The sequence below is a fragment of the Protomyctophum bolini genome, assembly GCF_963924005.1.
Source record: "Protomyctophum bolini genome assembly, chromosome: 20".
Taxonomy (NCBI): domain Eukaryota; kingdom Metazoa; phylum Chordata; class Actinopteri; order Myctophiformes; family Myctophidae; genus Protomyctophum; species Protomyctophum bolini.
In genome coordinates, this window is record NC_137881.1 from 27,754,005 (window position 1) to 27,775,987 (window position 21,983).

At 44.2% G+C, this 21,983-nt stretch overlaps 2 protein-coding genes across 2 annotated transcripts in view; one reads left to right on the plus strand and one right to left on the minus strand.

The window, feature by feature from the left end:
* Nucleotides 1–21,983, minus strand: part of svep1 (sushi, von Willebrand factor type A, EGF and pentraxin domain containing 1) — a 127,131-nt gene that overhangs the window by 53,346 nt on the left and 51,802 nt on the right. Inside the window, exons 4-5 of the mRNA XM_080792310.1 lie at nucleotides 8,211–8,369; nucleotides 5,403–5,582 (exon numbers count right to left, since the gene is read on the minus strand). Of these exons, the coding sequence (XP_080648436.1) occupies nucleotides 5,403–5,582; nucleotides 8,211–8,369 (339 nt within the window). The remainder of the gene's footprint in view (nucleotides 1–5,402; nucleotides 5,583–8,210; nucleotides 8,370–21,983) is intronic.
* LOC308335035 (pre-mRNA-splicing factor CWC25 homolog) lies at nucleotides 9,074–10,567 on the plus strand. Its single transcript, XM_080791987.1, has 2 exons — nucleotides 9,074–10,109; nucleotides 10,302–10,567. The coding sequence occupies exons 1-2, from the start codon at nucleotides 9,133–9,135 to the stop codon at nucleotides 10,513–10,515; spliced, it is 1,191 nt and encodes a 396-aa protein (XP_080648113.1). The 5' UTR covers nucleotides 9,074–9,132; the 3' UTR covers nucleotides 10,516–10,567.

The following is a 21,983-nucleotide window of genomic DNA, read 5'->3' on the forward strand; positions in this document are numbered from 1 at the left end:
GCGATGCGAATAAGCCATCTGAAAATGCGAAATATATTATCATGTAAAGAGCGAAAACGGTCGCATTTTCGCACATTCGCCACTGATGTGGAAGCTTGCGTGGACTTCAATTGTTTTTTTTTTAAATGCGAATTATTCCCACGAATATATCGCGTCGCCAATTAATTCGCCAGTGTGTAATGACCTTTAGTGGTGCGGAATTGTCTTCTACATCCTGACAGTTTCCTGAAAAAGCTATATGTTTCTATGTCAGTCGATTTTTCGAAAATAGCAGCAGACCTGCAAGCTCGTAGCGCAGTGCAATTTCTACACTCTTGAGTGGAAAAACAAACCCCCCCCACACACACACACACACAAAACAACTGTGTAATAAAGATGGTTTGATTTTGTAACGTTTGTTTTCCAGCTGAGCTTCTGTACAGAGTTCATTGACATTTTGGGAATAAATACTTGGGAGAGGATATAAGCGAGACATTTGACACCAGTGCAAAAAAAGAGAACGCATGCACGCACGCACGCACGCACAATACTAAAGAACAGAAACCCCTTTCGCTTTTTTTTTATATTAATGATTAATGAAGCAGATGAGTGCGAGAAGGAATAGAACAAACTATTAATTCAGGACAATAGGAAAGTCATACTTATTTTCAACAACTTAACCTGACAATGTTCTCCTCACCACCACCACCACCACCACCCATTTGCTCCCCAGGGCCAATTCCAAGTAAAACATTTACTAGGAGAATTATTTTGAACAAAATTTGGCTATAATAATCATTCCACCCAGTTCCCCATAAACCCAGGTAGATGAGTCTGGAAAAGAAACAAAAAAAAAACAGGGCAGTAAATCAAACATAGGAATGTGCCGCATTATCTATATGCTATCATTTACCCCACGGTGTGAACGCATGGTGCGTGTGTGTGCGTGTGTGCGCATGTGTGCATGTGTGCATGTGTGTGTGTGCGCGTGTGTTGCTGGTTACAAGCGCTGAGGTCGAGCAGACGGCATGTGGTGTGTCATTTCTCATCGCCACCCATAGACACGGAGGAGACCCCTCTCTCTCCCTGAGGGCTTAATTAGCTAGTTGGGAGGTCCTCCGTATACAGGAGAGAATAGATATATTGCGATGCGTACACACACACACACACACACACACACACACACATACACACATAGACACACGTTTTACAGACAGCATACAGTGCACGGCACACTTCCATTGTGTATATCGTTCCCGTTGACGTGTTATCTTTCACTTTCACCACATTCCCCCTTACACTGTATGGATGTGACATGTCGAGGTTCAAGGTTCTTTATTGTTTGTCTCCCGAGGAAGACATTTGTCTTAGACAAAGGGCCCTTATATGTCGCAGCAGTGCAGCGCCAAATACATCTTTCTTGCATCAAAGAAAAAGAAAACATAAGGGCTGTGCAGGCACGTTTCTGGGTGGGGGGTGGCGGGGGCTTGTCAAACTAAGGTGTTTTCATGATGCTGAGTTTTGCATAAAAACACTCCTTGGGCTATAGCCACTTACCCAAATGTGCTGACCTCATCACATTTGTGATGACGGACGTTTTTAGCCCAAGGTATACAGGCCATTTTCAACACTTTCCCCTCAGACAATTCCAGGCAACTTTTTTTTTTTTCCCCTGTCATTCAGGATATATTGAAGATACAAAATCAGCTGAGTTTTGGGTTCTTTTTGCAATTAGATGGAGGTTGATCCTGTATTTTCTATAGAGTTCCATGTACTATTATGCCATCAGTGCTCCCTCAACCTCCTGTGTTCTTAATTCTTCCTCATGGTCTTTCTCTCACAGGCTCAGTCAAAATGTCTGTCTTTCTTTCTTTCTTTCTCTAGCCACTCTAACCCCCTCTCTCTCTCTCTCTCTCTCTCTCTCTCCCAGCCTGGTAGACCACAGTAGTCGTCCAATTAAACACTGATCCTTGAATCACTCTAAAACCCATATGATCTCACCAACACACTCTGTTGGCCCACCCACCCAACACACACACACACACACACACGCACACACACACGCACACACGCACGCAAGTGTACGTATACCGTATGCAAGGCTTTTACAGAGCTCTTAGCAACACGTCTCTACAACAATGAAAACACAAATCCGTCATTTGTGATGGGTCCATTAACCCATTCTGACCGGGAACCCGTTTTGGTGTTTAGCATCACGTTATGCTTTAGCTATTGAAAAATAGCAGATCTACAAGCTCGTAGCGCGCTACGAGCTTGTAGGTCTGCTATTTTTTGAAAAATCGAAGAACGACTGACATTTTTTAGAATCTGATCTCAGGTCAGAATGGGTCAATCAGACCAGTGTGTGTCCAGTGGAAACCTCGTATGAATCTGATCTCAGGTCAGAATGGGTTAAGTGGTGCATAAATGTTTATGGAGGATCGGCATAGGCTTTGATGACCATGTTTAATAAGGAATCATGGAAGCCATGTGGAGCGGAGAAAGAAACCCACTGAGATCAATTAGTACGAAGTGTGTGCGTGTGTGTGTGTGTGTGTGTGTGTGTGTGTGTGTGTGAGTGTGTGTGCGTGTGCGTGTTTTACATCATATTTGAAGCATATATGACCTAATTTCTCCTTGAACTGAATTTAACTGAATTTATGTGATTGGTTAGACGATTTGCTCGTCTACAAATATGACGTACATTTTTCCTTCATTGTCGATGGGCATTTGATGTTTGTGTTGCCACAAATGTATGTCGTATTTGGCGGACATTCGACCTAATTTCTGGTTTCATTGTCAATGGCAAATATTGAGACGTGTGTGGGGGACAGAAGCCTTCGTCTTCAATGTTTGTGTTTACGCAATGTTTGTGCGTATATTCTTCTCGAGTATCCACAAGCAACGATGCAAGGTCAGCATCTATACGGTATCTATCTCTATGAAGTCATTTAACGACCCTGCTAAATCACTTGTTATTGGAACCACGGCGTTGTACATTCTATTATGCTAACTATTGTTAAACTCTCCCTTTTGTGGAAGGAACAAGGTAATACAGGAAACAATTTGTCTGGCATGCCATCAATTTGCAGAGCCAGCAATTGTTCTAACCACGAGCGAGAGTAAAACGCCTTTCACTTTTTTCAACGGCGCGCACACACATTTTGTTGCCTATCAGAGACTATAGGAGAAAAGGAAACGATGTGACGCAATGACCGACAATTTAAAATAGAACGGGGGAGTTGCAAAGACAAGCAAAAAGGCTATAAAACGCAGGAAGTGAGGGGTAAGACGTTAAAACATAATATAAACAACGTCTGGCGGTGGTAGAAACATGACATCAGAGTTATACGGTTGAAGTCAACAATTTACCACGGCTCTACAACTTGGGGAGTACAATAGCCCTTTATTGGGGCAAACAACCAAATGACCGATGCTATGTGTTGCCTGCCACCCATGCTGGCCTTCATCAGGAAGTGGGTTTGCAGAGTGGATGTACTACTGGTATGGTTTGGATTGGAAACGACCAGCATGTTCCTAAACTAGCTTGGTTTTCCCCACTCTGCCTTTCTCTTCTCCAGTGTCAACTCAACCATCCAACCCTCTAGTATACTGCTGTGTTTGTCAAATGGATACGACCTAAACGGTACTTTAGGGCAGTGGTTCCCAAACTTTTTCATGCCAAATTGACACTAATTAGCCCGTGGACCCCCATAAGAGAAGATTTTTCTACGGCTCTAGCAGTGATTCTCAACCCATTTAATTTCACGGACCCTCAGTTTGAACATTAATTAGTCTACGGACCCCCCATTTAATGGCATTTCTATCTCTGGGACCGCCATTTATATTGTAAAATCAATGTTAATTTAACTCTGAGAGTTACAGACCCATAGGGTCCATTTGGTTAATTGGTTCCAAACTATCATTTAGCTGGGGACCCCCTGGAACTCCCTCAAAAGGACCCCTGGGGGTCCCCGGACCCCACTTTGGGAACCACTGCTTTAGGGTCTACTCCTTCAATACCCTCCTGGTATTGAACAATTTATCCCACGTTCAGGAAAACTGTTCAATAGTGAAAAAACATACATATAAAGAAATATATCAAAAAATAATAAATCTGTACAAAGAGAAGTTGCTAGTCAGCTCGTCTGTTTGTTTTCAATATTAACCCATTTTGGGGCGGGAACCCCTTTCGGTGTTAGCATTACGTTATGCTTTAGCTATTGAAAAATAGCAGATATACAAGCTCGTAGCGCGCCACTATTTTGGAAAAATCGAAGAACGACTGACATAGAAACATATAGCTTCTTCAGAAAACTGTCAGGATGTAGAAGACATTTTTTTTGAATCTGAACTCAGGTCAAAATGGGTTTCAAAGCCAAACATCTAAGGAGAAAAAAAAAATACATAACTGGTACAAAAACAAAAGAAAAGCTATAAGACGGAAACACAAAAAAGTCCATCCACCTCGAGGGGGGAAACATTTTATGCTGCATGGTGAAGCGAGTACTGGGGCTGAGGAAGCATCGTAGCCGGGGGACTCTAGCCCACTCTGACCTGAGATCAGATTCATACGAGGTTTCCACTGGACACACACTGGGTCTGATGAACCCATTCTGACCTGAGATCAGATTCTAAAAATGTCAGTCGTTCTTCGATTTTTCAAAAAATAGCAGACCTACAAGCTCATAGCGCGCCACTCGGTGGCGCGCTATGAGCTTGTAGATCTGCTATTTTTCAATAGCTAAAGCATAACATGATGCCAACACCAAAATGGGTTCCCGTTCAGAATGGACTAGTAAAGAATGTATGCTCTACTGCAGGAGTTCCCCAAACCTTTTTATAAGTCTGTGGCCCAAAAGAGAGATTAGATGTTTATAGCCTGGGACCCAAACTATAGTGAAAAAATAGCAGATCTACACAAGCTCACAAACGCGTCGATTTCGCGCCACGGTTGTGAGCTTGTATAGATCGTCCTATTTTCACTACACTTCTTAAAACATTTGTTTTCAAATTTATGGAATTTCTTTGATTTTTATATATATTTTCTTTAGAAATTACTGAAAAAAATCTTGATTTTCTTGGATTTTTTGGATTTTTTGAAAAGAAAATTGAAATAACAATAATTCAAAAATTAAGGGACCCATAAAAATGTGTCCGCGACCCACAAATGGGTCGGCGACCAAGTGTTTTGAGAAGGTTTTAGGTTTTTAGGTTTAGGTTTATTTATTTAGCAAAAATAGACAATATAACATATCAAAGAACAAAAATACAACGCAAGGAAGGGAAGAAGCCAGCTATGGCTTATTTGGAATCCTTTCCTGTATGGAACAGGTCATTGGTTTAAACAGATTAATAGTTCATAAAGAACAGTATACAAAAGTCTACAAGAACCACCGCTCTCTACTGCACTTGCTCCTCACCTCGGCAGACGGGCGGCGTCCCCGACCAGCTGCCGTCGGCCTGGCACAGCCTGATGCCCGTTCCCTGGAGCTCGAAGCCCGCCTGGCACCTCACCCCGCAGGCCGAGTCGTAGCGGTTGTTGCACGCATTCTGGATGAACGCGCCGTTGTCCGGCGGAGACAGCACTGGACAGTACACCACTGGAGGAGGAGAGGAAGAGGAAGAGGAGAGGAGAGGAGAGGAGAGGAGAGGGTATGGATGCATTACATTTACTACATGTAATTACACTAGCCCCCACATGTCTACTCTGAACACACGTGTAATCTGAGAAACACAAAGAAAGGAAAAATGCAAAGGTATAAGAACAGACGCACACACACACACACACACACACACACACAGCTGTAAAAGTTGTAAATGATCCCTATGGCAGCTGGTGGCGGTAAAGGCTCACTGTGGGACTGACTGGAAAGAGAGGAAGCAGACCCAAATCACAGGTTGTGCGAGTGCATGCATGCGTGCGTGTGTGTGTGTGTGCGAGCGTACACATATATCAGGGTGAAAAGGAAGCAAATTAACAGTCATAGAGACAGACAGAGACACAGAGAGACACACAGACAGACAGACAGACAGACACACAGAGACACAAACACACAGACAAACGCTGCAGACTTCCTGAAGCCTTGCAGCCTTGTGACATTTGGCCCTTGCCTCAGACGAAGGTGATGCCAATGATAATGTAGAACGAACATCTTGTTTGACTGCAGAGATGGTTAGCAGGATGAAGGAATCTAATGGGTCAACCACCTCCGGGAACAGGAGGAGGAGGGGGAGGGGGAGGGGAGATTCCCCATTACTGGAACCTGATTCATATAATTTGGGGTGAGTCGAGTTTACAGTAACTTCATACAAACTTCTTGCAGAACAGCCCTGGATATACGGTGCGGAAATGGGATTGTTTTTGCGGGCTGAACTGATTCATATCTGTCACACTGTGTGGAGTTGGGTGTGGTCGTGTCAACTTGTGTGTGGTATGGGGTTTTAAGCCTGATTTACACTTGGTTTTGCGTCAGTCGTTGTGCATAAAACATTCGGTCTCTCTCTGGCCGGAATTGAATTGGATATGTTTGCAATTATGTGGTCGGCTACCAACAGCTTCCTCTCCCCCCATACATATATACCCCTTTCCCCTTTCCCTTCATACGTTTATGTCTGCTATTTATCGGGAACGCATCGCTGCGTGTGGCAGATTCGACAGCATCGTGATGTTCGCCAGGGACTTGTCAAATCGACCTCACATAAAGCGGTGTGGGCCTCCTGCCAGTTGGCTCTCCTTTATAGTGACTTATATACGATGCTTTCAGATCCCCGCGGGAGAGCGCCGCTTACACCGCGAGCTCCCGCTGGGGTACGTGTGCGATGTCGGACAACATATAGTCCACTGTAACGCAACTCGCTTGTTCAGTCAGTGTCGATTTCGTCGACTATAATCACGAAAATGTTTCGTCGACTGCCTTTTTCCACCGATGAAAACTGAATGGAAACTAGATGAAAACTAAGCTGTGATGACTAAAACTATAAGACTAAATATATTGACAATTTCGTCAACAAATAAAAACTAGACTAGAAATATTAGGAAGGGACTAGTGGACAAGAGTATCCATTAGAAGTAAAAGACACAAGTCATTTTACACTTGGTCAACATGCTGAAAATAGCAGATCTACAAGCCAAAATACACTTTAGTCGACTAAATCAACTGTAGATTCTGAGGGATTTTATTAGAACTAATCTGGAGCAATCCATGTCTGTGCTGGAGAAAGCTTTGGTTAATGACCCATTCGGAAGGGGGATAATATCAGATTTCTAAGCTCTATTGGTTGACTTTTCTCCAGAGTCCTCGGTAGATACTAGATAGGCTTAATGCCTGGAGAAATGTTTATAGATATATGTCTTTTACAAGCTATAAGAGAGCGATAGCGTTGACCTGGAAGAGGCCAGACAAACCAAGTATTACACAGTGGTTCAGGGAATTGTCTTTATGTTTACCTTTGGAAAAGATGACATACACTCTTAAGGAAAAACAAGAAATGTTTCAGGAGGTGTGGGGCCGTTTTATAAGTTATATTAAGAACAATACTATATGTCACATTTAATGGATGGAGCTGAAGAGGAGTATAGTGCTGTTGTTGTTTTTGCTTTCTTTATATCAGTAATTGTCTTGTAATGATCATTGTTGTTTCTTTGTATATTTGTATTGTAATATTGTAATGATGTATTTTGTATAAATACATTGTTGAAAAAAAAATCAACTGTAGATTTAGTTGACTAAAATCTTATGATGTCTAGTCGACTAAAACTAGGCCGACACTAAAGCATTCCAGGTGACTATAAAATATGACAAAAAAACTAAATGAAGTTTTATTTCAAAGACTTTATGACTAAAATGTAAAAAGAACCACCGCTCATCCGCTGGAAAAACTTAAAGGGAAGCTTTTATACTTAGTTTGTAAATAATTGTAATTTTTCCTCGTGATGTTTTCTCTTGTCTAAATGGACACTTATTGGTGTCTTTGGGTGCCTTGTATAGTTCACTGAGAACTACAACTCCCATGAGTTATCATTCAATGTTTGACATAGGTGTGATCAATCATCCAATCAAGTGATGAACATTATATTCTGTCCTTCTTGATTATTCCTGAAGAAGGTCAGTAGACCGAAAGCTTGCAAAAGAAATACACTGATTGTGCACAGATCTGAGTGTGCGGAGATCTCAAGACTTTATGACTAAAAATAAAATAAAAAAATTCTGCCCAAAATCAACACTCACCCTGGCAGGTCCAGCCGACGGCGCTGAAGCCCGGCTTGCAGACGCAGTCGCTGAGCGCGGTGCTGCCCGGCTGGGAGGTGTACTGGGCGTCGGGGCAGGGCAGGCAGGTGCCCAGCCCTCCTGGGGTGCCCTCTGGTTTGTAGGTGCCCGGCGGGCAGGCTGTTTGTTTGGGGGAGACACAAGAGACAAGAAGTTCCACAACTCAATGCTTGTGACTCTGACAATTCAAATCTTTTATACTGTCTACCGGCCTGGGGAACAATGTCCTACAATACGGCTTGGCAGCCCAATTCTTTTTTATAATATTCTGAAAGAATATATATTCAAAGATTTGTGCCGCATTTTTACGATTTAAAAAAAATAGCAGACCTATACAAGCTATGAGCTTGTAGATCTGCTATTTTTCAATAGCTAAAGTATACGAGTAAGACGCGCAAACGCGGGAAGCGAACGCAGATGTCACCATGACTCAGCCATAACCATATAAGGAGTCCCCAAAGCAGCCATCACACTCATGTCACCATGACTCATGCGTTCGTGTGTCTGTGCCCTTTGTGCCCATATATGGAGCTGATTTGTTTGTGATTGATGCAACACACTCCATATTTGGACGTAGCTCCATATATGGGCACAAAGGGGGGACACACGCACAGACATGATCTGCTAGGTCTCATAGTAAGTGCTCACTGCATTCGCAAACACAATGCTTAGTTAAAACGCCAAAAGAAATTAAAAGTCAACTATTTTTGGTTTAAAATGTTTCAAATACTTTAGGGATCCCGAAGAGTTTACATACAATAACCAAACGATCTCATTGTGAACACATGGAACAGATTGTGTCTAGGTGTTTATTATTATAGAAGAGCAGTTTTGTCTACCGGTATATCTATTTTCTCTTGGACGGATCGAGGATCTTGCCAAGATGGGAGGCGGTGACCTCAACTTGAAGAAGAGCTGGCACCCCCAGACTATGAAAAACATGGAGCGGGTGTGGAAGGCTGAACAGAAACACGAGGCAGAATGCAAGAAGACCGAGGAGCTGCAGACGGAGCTCAAAGAAGAACGAGCGCGAGAAGAAATAACCAAATTTGCACAGGAATCTGGTGCTCTCAAGAAGAAAGATGACCGCTTGGACTGGATGTACCTGCAGGGCCCAGGTGGTCAAGTGTCCCGGGATGAATATCTGCTGCAGGGGCGTCCCGTTGACAAGCAAATCACTGACCAATATGAGGAAGCCGAGAGTGGTCCTTCTTCCCAAACGGGTCTCCTCATGCCTGGATCCATCTTCAACCTCACTACTCCTGCCTCTAACCTTGACCTGGCTGCTAAGATTAGGGAAGACCCTCTGTTTGAAATCAGGAAACGAGAGGAAGAAAAACAGAGAGAGGTCCTCACCAACCCATCAGTGAAGATGAAGAAGATCAAAGAAATGCTACGCCAAAACCTTGAAAAGAAAGAGAAGAGAAAGAAGGAGAAGAAGGAGAAGAGAGCGGAAAGGGAAAGGAGAAAGGAGAAGAAGCATAAGAGGAGGAGCACCGGTTCAAGCTCGGAGGCAGAAGAGGACACTAAACACAGGGCAAGTTCAAATGAGGATTCTTCAGCTGATACAAAATCTCATTCACGTCACCGTCCTGGTTATGGGCTACTGCTCCATTCTGGACGGTCTCACTCGGGGCGTCAGGAGGAGCGGAGACGTTCTCGCTCACCGCGGAGGAACGACAGAGAAAACCACTCCTCGCATACATCCGACAGGAAGGTCCAACAAAGAGCACCAAGTCCACGGAAGGAGCGTTATTACCACAGACAGAACAACCATAGATCCAAACAACTATCTGCTGAGGAACGGGAGCGCAAGAGGCAGGAGATGATCAGCTTTGCCAAGGATAGAGACGAGGGGCTGTATTTTGCGTGTCTTAAGTACCAGGTCTTATTACCTAACTTGAGTAAACTAAAGACCTGGAGGCGTGATCAATGCCATTTGGCTATTCTGAGTGGCCAAAGAGCATTGACCACGCCTCCAGGTCTTTAGTTTACTCAAGTTAGGTAATAAGACCTGGTACTTAAGACATGCAAAATACAGCCCGAGGAGAGGGAAGATAATGTAAGAAGATACAAGAGGCAAGATGAACAGGAGAAGGAGCGAGAACGAGATACCAAACATGATCGTCATGCTGGTAGTGGCTTCATCCACAATATGAAGTTGGAGAGTGCTTCCAGCTCTTCCTTGGAGGACAGGGTGAGGAGGAATATCCACTCCATACAGAGGACCCCAGCTTCTCTGGAGAAGAACTTCATGAGGAGATGAAGGCAAAAGAAAGTTGTATATTGTAGTGTATGACTATGAACTGAAAATAAAGATGCGGGGTGAGATTACACAATCCACTCTTCTTTGCATTTTAACTTTATCGTATAGGAATTAGGAACAAAGGCAGGGATCCTTTTTTTTTATTTAAGCAGGGATACTTTTCATTCTAGAGGCAGAGATCTTTCTTTCAATCATTTTATTTTTCATTTTCAGAGATCTTAACATAACTCTCTGGTCACAGCTTCCTTGTTCAGAGTTCTTTTTCCAAAATTTTCAGATGTTTTCTTTTATTTCAGATGTTTTCTTTTGTTAGAGTATGATAATGTGTACTGTACTGTTTTTATCTGAAATGTAATAAAAGATAAGATGACATAAAAAAAAAAAAAAAGTGGTAACGCACGCACGCACACCAGCACACACACGCACTAGACACGCACGAGCGCACGCACACAGACCCGCACACACACGCACACACAAAATTAGCCTCATAGTTTTGTGCTGGCGTAAGCACACTGAAAATAGCTAATGTAGAGAAACTCTAAAGCAGTTATTAATCAGTCATTCCAGTTCCTGGTGCGGAACCACCTGAGTCAGAGATGTGTTTTAAAAGGTGGAGCGATGGGGTTCAGACGGAGGTTTATTTCTCCAACATTCCTGCATTCTTCTTATTCTATAAATCAGCCTCCCGAACACAAAGAGGAAGAGAGGAGAGGGAGGAGGGAGGAACTGGGAAGGCAACTCATACGTGCATGTCGCAATAAGAGAGGTCATTTCTGTGCCACGTTGCACCACTAATCACCCCCCCCCACACACACACACACACACACACACACACACACACACACACACACACGCGCGCACACACACACACACACGCACACACACACACACACCCCTCTATGCTCCACTGGAAGCCAACTTTCATTTTTTCGCTGAACGCATGATTTGTTGTGAGGAGGGTGAATAGAAGGAAGTGAGACATTAAGCGTGAGACATTATACGCATGTTAAAGTAAACCACACACGGTATAAAGTCCAAGACTGTTAATCTCAGTGGTTCTCAAAAACTTTGTCAAGGACCCCAAAAATCGACACCTGTGCGGACCCCCATTAGGAAAAAAATGCCAAGGACCCCCCCCAGCTTGACACGCATTATAGGCTACGGTCGGACCCCCATTCAATGGCATTTCTATCTCTGGGACGCCAATTTATATTGAAAAAAAATCACACCCGTGTGAACCGAGTGGTGCAACTCCCCTCTCTCTCTCTCTCTCTCTCTCTCATTAGCAGGCAACATAGGTGAACACAGACACACACATAGGTGAACACAGACACACACGGACGTTGCTGTTCCTTGGGAGTGGTTGCACCACTCAAAAACAATGTTAATTTAACTCTGAGAGTGTACACATGGAACCAAATCCATTTGTGTACACTCTCTGAGTTATACAACAGACCCATAAAAGGGTCCATTTGGAACTCCCCTCAAGGACCCCTAGGGGTCCCCAGACCCCACTTTGAGAACCACTGCAGGTTAATCTTAACCCTGAGAGTATATGTCCAAACTGGCAATGGTGGAAAGAAACGCATTTTTTCTTTCTTCATAGTATTTTAGTCGACGAAATCAACACTGTGTAACAGAGAAGCCACAGTCATTCCCTCAACCCGACCAGAGGTGTGAATTTCCACTGCCAGCTCTCTCTCCCTCTCTCTCTCTCTCTCTGGCTGTGTCTCTCTATAACCCTCTCTCTCTTTCCCTCTCCATCTAATTTCTCATCTTACATTTCTATCTCTCTCTCTCTGTCTCTCCATCACTCTCTCCGTCTCAGCTGCAAGACACACATACCTCGCCGCCCCCCAACACACACACACACACACACACACACACACACACACACACACACACACACACACACACACACACACACACACACACACACACACACACACACACACACACACACACACACACACACACACACACACACACACACACACACACACACACACACACACACACACACACACACACACACACACACACAAGCAGAGGGGTCAGCCAAGCAGCATTAACCGACCGTAAAGCAGACTGGCACTGAAATACAACCGCTAAACCAAACCCACATCAAACACACATACACACACACGCACACACGTGCACACACACACACACACACACACACACACACAACACACACACACTCGTCGATGTGCAGCAGTGGTGAAGACTGATGCGCGTATCTGGTTTTAATGCATGCATTTCATGTGATAACAGACTCAACATGTGACTTGTCTTGTCAGAAGAGGCCAACGAGAGTCTGAGTGTCTCCCCCCCTCCCCCCTCCCGGGACTCTTATTTTATGGCTTCGTTTAAAGTTTACAGGAAGCCTAGTTATTTTTAATGTGAATAATAATTCACTCGCTCCGTTAACAGTGGAAACACTGTATCGGAAAAAATATGGAACCTTTTTTCGCAGGCCGCGCTGGCGCGTTGCTATGGCGCTGGCTATAGCTCAAATACGGTGCTCACCTATATACGCACACACGTACAGTAGATGAGTGCGTGTAACCGACACACACACGCGCACACACACACACACACACACACACACACACACACACACACACGAGTATATAAGTTTCAGGACAATGTGTGCTGACTGTACGGCAGTGGTTCTCAAACCTTTTCAACTCACGGACCCCACCAAATTACTGTATATTTTGTCCGCAGACCCCCATCAGAGCATTATGTTGTGACAGGGAGCGAGCCCCAATAAAAATACGTAGCAGCTCACAACTGCTACAAACTACAAACACCAGCTACAAACACAAGCTACAAACACAAGCTACAAAGCAAAAGAGCTTATTCAGTTGCAATTATAGGAAACAATTTATATATTGACACCTTATTTAGTTATTTTTTCTCTGCAGAACCCCTCCAAAAGACTTACATTTTCCCAAACAGAACGGAGTCAGTCTGATGAGCCAAAATGCCTGTAGTGTATAGTATTGTTTTCTTTGGGAATTATGTCACTTTAATGTTGACTATCAATGTACTGTTGTCATAATAACACACATTGACACCCTCTAACAGCGGCCCGGTATATACCATGGCCAGCTGTATAGCACAAACTTTGCTGGGATCATAATATACCAGATGTGAAACGGTATTTGTTTTGTCTGAAGATATGGGATAGCATAGCAACATGCGGAAATATGTTTACTCACTCCTTTGTAATGTGTTTAAAAAAAATCTGGTTAAACAGTGGTAGTGGTTTAACCAGATTTTTTTTTAATGCTATATTAACTTATTTTGCTGCATGGTTAGGGACCCTGGGAGGACCCTTGACTCCACTTTGATAACGACTGCTGTCGAGCTATATTGGGCGAGAGGAAGGGAACGACGGACAGACAGACAGACATAGACAATTTAATTTAGGCATTTAGCAGACGCTCTTAATCCAGAGCGATTTACAGTAAGCAAGAACAAAACTGGTAATACATACAGTACAGTACTGTACATAAATGGTAATACATCAAATAGTCATCAAGAATCATACGTAAGCTATAAGAACCTAACAGTGGAATATAATTATACATATGCGTATACAGTACACTAAAGAGTGCTATGTCACATAAGATGCTATCTAAGTTACACAAGTTGAGCCTTTGCATATACGCCTGTAAGGTCGTCGAGGCTATAGAGCAAGTGCTACGGGCCCACGATGGAGTCTGAAGAGGTGGGTTTTCAGACTACGGCGGAAAATGGTATAAATGGTGCATTTATATAGCGCCTTTATCCAAGGCGCTTTACATAGATTGTGCATTACATTCACCCATACATTCATACACCGATTGCGGCGGAAGCCATGCAAGGTATACCAACCAGCACATCGGGATCAATTTGGGGTTCTGTCAGTGTCTTCATGCCCAAGGACACTTCGACATGTAGACAGGGAGGAGGAGCCGGGATTCGAACCGCCGACCCACCACGGATCATTGGACGACCTCCTGAGCCACAACAGTCGAGGATTGGGAGCGCGTGAGGCTGCAGTTCTGATTGCAATGGTTGGGAAGTGCATTCCATAATAGTTTCGGTAGCCAGAAGGGAGAAGAGTTTGGGGGGCGTGTGTGTGGAGCAGGGGGGGGCTGCACGATGAAAGGAGAAGCGGCCGTCAGTCTGCAGAGGTAATGACTTGGAAGGGGGGACACAAACACAAACACATGCCAAAGGACAGACCCCCGCCCGGCCGACAGTGCACGGGGGAGTGCACTTGGATCTCTGCACTGCCCTCGATCCCCATGGTTTGAATTAATCAATTTTGACCTGGGGGGGAACGATTGAAGATTCTATACAAAAATGTCTTCTAAATGCTGACGGTTATCTGAAAAAAACCCACTGACATGTGTCAGTGGCTTGCAAACAGTTTCATGTCAAGAAGAACCCCCAAAAAATATATATGTAATTGGCCGCCGACCCCCGTCTGAAAATATGTTTGTTCCAGTAGTGACCTCCCCAGAAACAAAGATTTGAGTTAAAAAAAAACTTTCACTACTGAAAGAATATATATATTCAAAGATCTGTGCCCACATTTTCACGATTTTTCAAAAATAGCAGACCTATACAAGCTCTATACGAGCTTGTAGATCTGCTATTTTTCAATAGTAACATAATCTTTTAAAACACCCAAAAGGGGTTCCCGGCCAAAATGGGTTATAAGCATCGAGCCAGCATATGCTCAGCGGTATGTATGTACCCGCGTGCTGCCCTGTGGCTCCGGTGTGTGTGTGTGTGTGTTCACTGTACCACCATACCCTTCATTTAGAGGGGAAGTGGACCGCCAGGTCGTCCAGATGACCATAAAGTAAAAAAGAACAACCTGCTGTTTTCCTGAGCCTGAGCCGACGGACAGAAGCTGTTCAAAAGAGAGAGCTATGAGCTACCGTACGGTATGCACTAATGATCTGCACATAGCGAGGACAGACAACCGCTACAGTATGTGAGAGCAGTTGGCGCAATGTGTTCAAACTATAAGAGAGAAGGATTTCAATAAGAATGGAACATTAACCAATTATGTTACGTAACAGGATTTATAAAGTTATAACCTCTTATTAAACCCAGCTTGCACTTTGTTGACCCAGGGGTCTATACGTTGTCCCTCCTTTTTTTCCCTCTACAATGTTTGCGGGATTTATGTTTTTACAAATTGTTACCGTGACATTTACAGTACAGTTGAGAGCTTGTAGATGGTCTATTTTCGCTATACAACTAATTTGTGAAATTTAAAGATTGAAACGATACAATTAAAAACGAAAGGTCAGCGACCCTTAATGCAGTGGTTGGTTCTGCCATGTGACCAGAGACGGGGGAACGGTGAACGTGAACGCCGTCACGTCAGTCTCAAGTCAAAGCTGCCGGACGTGTGCAAACGAGGCATGTCTTCTTTGCAAACACACCGTTTCTCCTCCTCCACCCCCCTCCCCTATCCCTGTGTCTTTTGACTTCCACACAGCCTCCGACCTCCGAGGCCTTAGAAATTGCCCGTTCTCTGCCCTCTATACGGCGTAATACTTCGAGAGTTCGACGGGCCACGGCGTCCGAAGCTCATACCTCACGACCTACATGCTCGAGGGTTAATATCACACAAGAATCTCCATGTCTCTCTCTCTCTCGGGGCAAGGCCTGGGATCGATTAGCCGAGGCCTATGAAAACAATAAAAGAGAGTCCCTGAGGGAGATGTGGAAACATCTGCCTCCTCACACTGTCCCTGCAGTGACAGACAAAAAGAGAGAGACAGGGGTTTCCAACCTAAGAGTGACAAATAGTGCAGAGTATACGACTGAATGTGTGGTGTGTGTGTGTGTGTGTGTGTGAGTGTGCTTTGTGCGTCTTGTCTGTTCCGTTTAAGACGAAACAATGCAGACGAGAGGATGTCCGGCATCACTAGTAGTGTGTATGAAATGCTAAATCTGGACAGAAGCCTATAGCCACATGCTCTCTCGACACACACACACACACACACACACACACACACACACACACACACACACACACACACACACACACACACACACACACACACACACACACACACACACACACACACACACACACACACACACACACACTCTGGTTTTTAAATCGGTGGACTTTAAATGAGAAAACAATGTTGACATGCAAGGAAACTTTCCTTTTCTCAACCACCAGCCTCTCACGCACAAGTGATCGCCGGAATTGGAAACAATTCCAACGTACTGTATTAGCCACACAAACACAACTATATACCTTCACTATACAGGAACTGGCCCAGACACAAAGAAATGCACGCATAGCATATAGGCCCAAACTTTACATCTCAGACCAAAACAGTCTGCGTAATACATATATAGTCTGTGCCAGTAACAACGGAATGTGTACATCTCCTGGTTTAGCCGTGCAACAATCCAACTGCACAAGACCACCTAGGGCAGTGTGAAACAGAATGAATGAGAGCTGGAAAGATTGGATGCAATGTCATAATAAACTTTATTTCTATAGCAGTGGTTTCCAACCTTTTTCATTTTTTTTCCATTTCATTTTTGTCCGCCATATTCCATGGTGTATTGATGTTGGTAGTGGTATAAAAGGGGGAAAAAAGACGTTGATCAAAGTAACAATATTCTTCTACATTCTCTAAGTGTGCAGACTTCTTGTAAATTAAGTAATGCAGATGTTTAACAATCATTTAACTCGTGAGCGTAAAATGAAACCAAAAAGGGTCCATTCGGGTTTTTTTGCGGCGGTTTAAAGGCTCCCGCGAGGAGCTAAACATGAGAGTAAATAGACGCTTGTATGACGCGCACGCAATGAATCCAGGTCCATTCCAGTTGTAAGTTTGACCATTTACTCAGTCACCACACGTATTGAGTCACAACAGTTCCCATGGCTTTTAGCTATAACTGAACGTGGTTGTTACTGGTGATAAAAGGTGCGTTTGATACGGTCAACAGAAATGTCTTCTCCCACTGCTCACCTCCTCTCTCTATCCAACTTCCCTCACCCAAGTAACGCCATAAAACTAGAGTGGCAGCGCCCCAGCCCCGGTGACACGCCCACTACCTGTGCAGTGCCCATTAAAGTGACACCTTACGTCAATCATAATAGCACATTAGAATGCAAACACATTACGGCTCCTACAGGTTTCATTTTAGACTCTCAAGAGTTAAAGATCTAATAAGGGTCCATTTGGTTATATATACCATTTGCAACTCTCCATCGTTTAGTTGGGCGCCCGCACCTGGAACCTCCTCAAGGACCACTGGTGCATGGTCCCCGAACCCACACTGGTTGTAAACCACTGTTATAGCCTTCACACATAAAAATACAGCTAAAAATGCCTTATGGTCAGCATTGGAAGAAAGGTTATATGACATTCATTTTTGAGTGGTGTGCAACCACTCCAAAGGAACAGCAATGTCCGTGTCCGCCTATGTGTTCACCTATAGAGCACCGAAGTCCTGACGTAACTCGCTCATCCCGACGATTCCCCTGGTTCGCGGAATAACATGGGGTGATCTTAATATCGTCTACTATAAGCGTTGTGGTCCAAAAATAAACAAGCTGTCTCTGCGTTATTATTACGGAGGTATCTCTGTATCGTTTGCAACAGTCAGTCACTCATATATGATACAGTCTGCTTCTAGCGAAAATCTAACTAATTCAGCAGCAGTAACATTAGCGTTTTCTCTCAGTCAGTTGATTCTTCATATCCATATGAGTGAAGCGGCCGGGGTGACATGTTTATTTTTCAAACACAGTTGTTATATGAGGCGATCTAAAATCGCCTCAATGGGGATTTCAATGCAACTAAACAAATACATGAACCTGGGGACTGACGCCCTCTACTGAAAGTGACGTCAGACTTCGGTGCTCTATAATGTATGTGTTCACCTATGTATGAGCACCAGTATGAGTACCAGTAGGGGCGCTGTTGTGCCATGCAGAAACAGAGAGAGAGAGAGACTGCACAGTTGCCTGCTAATGAGAGAGAGAGAGAGACTTAACATCTCTCGTCTCACTCGCGCTCACTGTGTTGGGTGAGCACGTCGACACCAAATGGAGAGTAGTAGTAATAGTAAGTAGTAGTAGTAGTATTATATAGTAGTAGTATAGTAGTAAGTAGTAGTAGTAATAGAGCAGTGTCTCATATAAGTGCTATTGACCATGAAGCCTATACCGACTCCCTCCCTGTTGAGTCATTGACTCAACAGGGAATTCTGCAACCCGCTTCTATAGCGAGCTTAAATACTGTTATGTTTTCAGGAAGAAAAAATAACCCCCCCTGCCGCATGAAAATATGACATCTGCTGTATACTGTATAATGACCGTGTCCGGTTCATGAAGGAAATGACCGTATTATACGTGCGTGTGTGCATGTCGAAGTGATCAAAATTGGAAGCGACAACTGTACAGTGGTTTTGAACTCCTCACTGAGAGAAAAACCATAAAGCCTATATAGACAAGTTTGCTATACAGACCAGTCCAGCTGCTTCCGTTATCTCTCTCCCACTATAAACTAAAAAGGGACATATACTGTAGTGTACTGTACATCGTATCGTGATACAGTATGGGGTTGGGGGGGGGGGGGGGTGTTCATGAGGAACTGTGTGACCTCAATCTAAGAGGGATTAACCCCTTTTGGTGTTAGCATTATGTTACGCTTTAGCTATTGAAAAATAGCAGATCTACAAGCTCATAGCGCGCCACCGAGGGACGCGCTACGAGCTTGTAGGTCTGCTATTTTTCAAAAATCGAAGAACGACTGACATGGAAACAGAAAACTGTCAGGTCAAAAAAATGGGTTAAAAAAAAAACACGTTAGGTTTAGTTTTTTGGGGGGGGGGGGGGGACGTCTGCCTTATGGAACGTCGGGAAGGAGGTTCTAAATCACATCGCCGGATTCCATTGAAGTCTGGTCTGCCGTCCAGCTGGACGAGGGAGAGAGAGAGAGAGAGAGAGAGAGAGAGAGAGGGGGAAGCCATAGTCCAGCTGTCCACCTACACACAACCCCACCACAGCCTCCTCCTCCTCCATCTGCTAGCAGAGGGAAACCTCCACGGACGCCCAAAAAGAAAGAACTTCCGTCATGGAAAAACTTCTGTAAAGGAATCTTTTTGGAGAGAATGGTGTGGGTGGTGGGTGGGAGTGGGAGGGAGATCTCTCTCAAGAGTCGATTTCGTCCTCGACTGATACCGTGGCCCGGAAAATGTTCCGTCGACTTGACCGACGAAAACTAAACGGAAGCCATACGAAAACTATAAAGCTATGGTGACTATTTATTTCTCTGGCCGTTCTGATCGGCGTGCTGCGAACGTGCTGCTTGTTATTATTACTCCGTCCAATTCCCACAGCGACGTCTAGGGGGGGGGGGGGGGGGGGGGTGCGCACTCATTGGTTAAGGTTATATAGGTTTAGGTGTGCTGCCCCCGTGGGAGTTTATAGGGTTAGGGTGCAGGCTTTGAGATCAGGTTGTAGTTGTATATAGGACTAATGACTGGTCTAACCAATGACTATATAGTCTAAACTCTAAACCAAATACTGTCTAAACTGAGTACTGCACCCCGACGTCTGACTTCACCCTGCAATTGCTACAGATATATACTGTACCTCTGACTGGCTTTCCCAGAGTTCAGAGACTGTCCTGCTTCGCTTATTACAGAGTCCAAGAAACACACGCGGGGGGGTGGCGGGGCGGGGGGGGGGGGGGGGGTTCGATTGGGAAAAGCCAGGGGCGAACCGCTAAACAACTGTACAAACACAAGGTCGGTTGGTTCCACGAGTCTGGGCTTTGCCTGATTACAGATGTCAGATGTACACTAGAGATATGTTACAGTAATGTGGTGGTATAGTAGGCCACGGAATGCTCTCAGCCCTGGGGGGGGGGGGGGGGACCACTGCTAGAACACAGACAGAGGACTTGGAAAAGAAGGACTAAAATGTTTGGCAGATATACAGTCGAGACATTTCTCACCACCGGCTTCCACCAATATATTATGTCACTGTGTTAGCCTGCATGCTGCGCGCAGAAGTGTTTTCATAACTCCTCGGCGAGGCGATATGCGAAGTGATATGTTATCAAGACAAAACCCACCACACACACACACACACACACACACACACACACACACACTGTACATGTGTGAATACTGCAAATGCACACACATACAAATATGGTACGCAAAGTATGCCAAAATCAACAACACTGCTGTGTTCCTGTCTGTGTCTCTGTTTGGTTGGTTCATGGTTTTGGTTAAAAATGGGTATAAGAGTACACTTTTGTCTAGAACCACCACAAATGTTTCATCTGATATCTCATTATTCCCTCCTTTGTCTCTCTGTCATTACTATTTAACAATAGGGACTACTTTCATTTATATATTAAAAGGGTTTGAGGGTTAACCATAAATATTTTTGAAAAATCGAAGAACGACTGACACAGAAACATAGCTTTTTCAGAAAACTGTCAGGATGTAGAAGACATTTTTAGAATCTGATCTCAAGTCAGAATGGGTTAAGGTGGTATCAGTGTGCTCTCTCTCTTCATGCATGGGTGTTTGCACGTGCGCGGCTGCGTCGTGTCATTTGTACGTGCGTGTGTATGTGCGTACGCAGTAAACGCTGCAATAAGCACTCGGCCGAATGAAAGCCCCGAAAGCTCCTCTGAACAGACACCGACTGAACGGTTGCCCCGTCAGTCCTTCTCCCGTCCCCAATATCATATCACGCCATGTTGCCACACCACCACTCTCACCAAGAATGTGGCCACAAACATGTTCTCGTGGACACATTCCTTTTTTTGTCCGCAATGGAAAACATTCCTGTTTCGAGTGTCGAAGAAGGCAAGCTGTGCAGTCAAAGCTTATAGCAGAGGTTGACTCATGGTGGATGGAGAGAGAGAGCGAGAGAGGTTGACTCATGGTGGATGGAGAGAGAGAGAGAGAGCGAGAGCTATGTGAGAGAAAGAGAAATGCCTTTATTCCAGAATGCTGGGCAAACTGCTGACTTCCTGAATCCTCCTCAACCCGTGACCTTTGACCCTATAGGCCTCAGACGAAGCGTGTGCCCCTCTCAGCGGTGGGAAAGTAACTAAGTATACGTTTACTTAATAAGTACTGTACTTAAGCAATTTTGAGGTGTTTGTACTTTTACTTGAGTAAGTCACATTTTCTGTAGTTTTACTACTACTCGAATAAAAGTACAATATTTGCCTTTAGTTACTAGTTGTTACTTTGTAGAATTACATTCTAATTACATTACAAACAAAATATACAGCAACCACTTCGGCCCTGTATACATTTTTGGCCACATTTTTTATACATTTGAAAAACATGAACTGGGACATTCTGCCTAAAAAGTACATTTTGATGCCAATATACTTTTGTACTTTTACCTGAGGAAATTCGAATACGAGACTTCTACTTGTAACGGA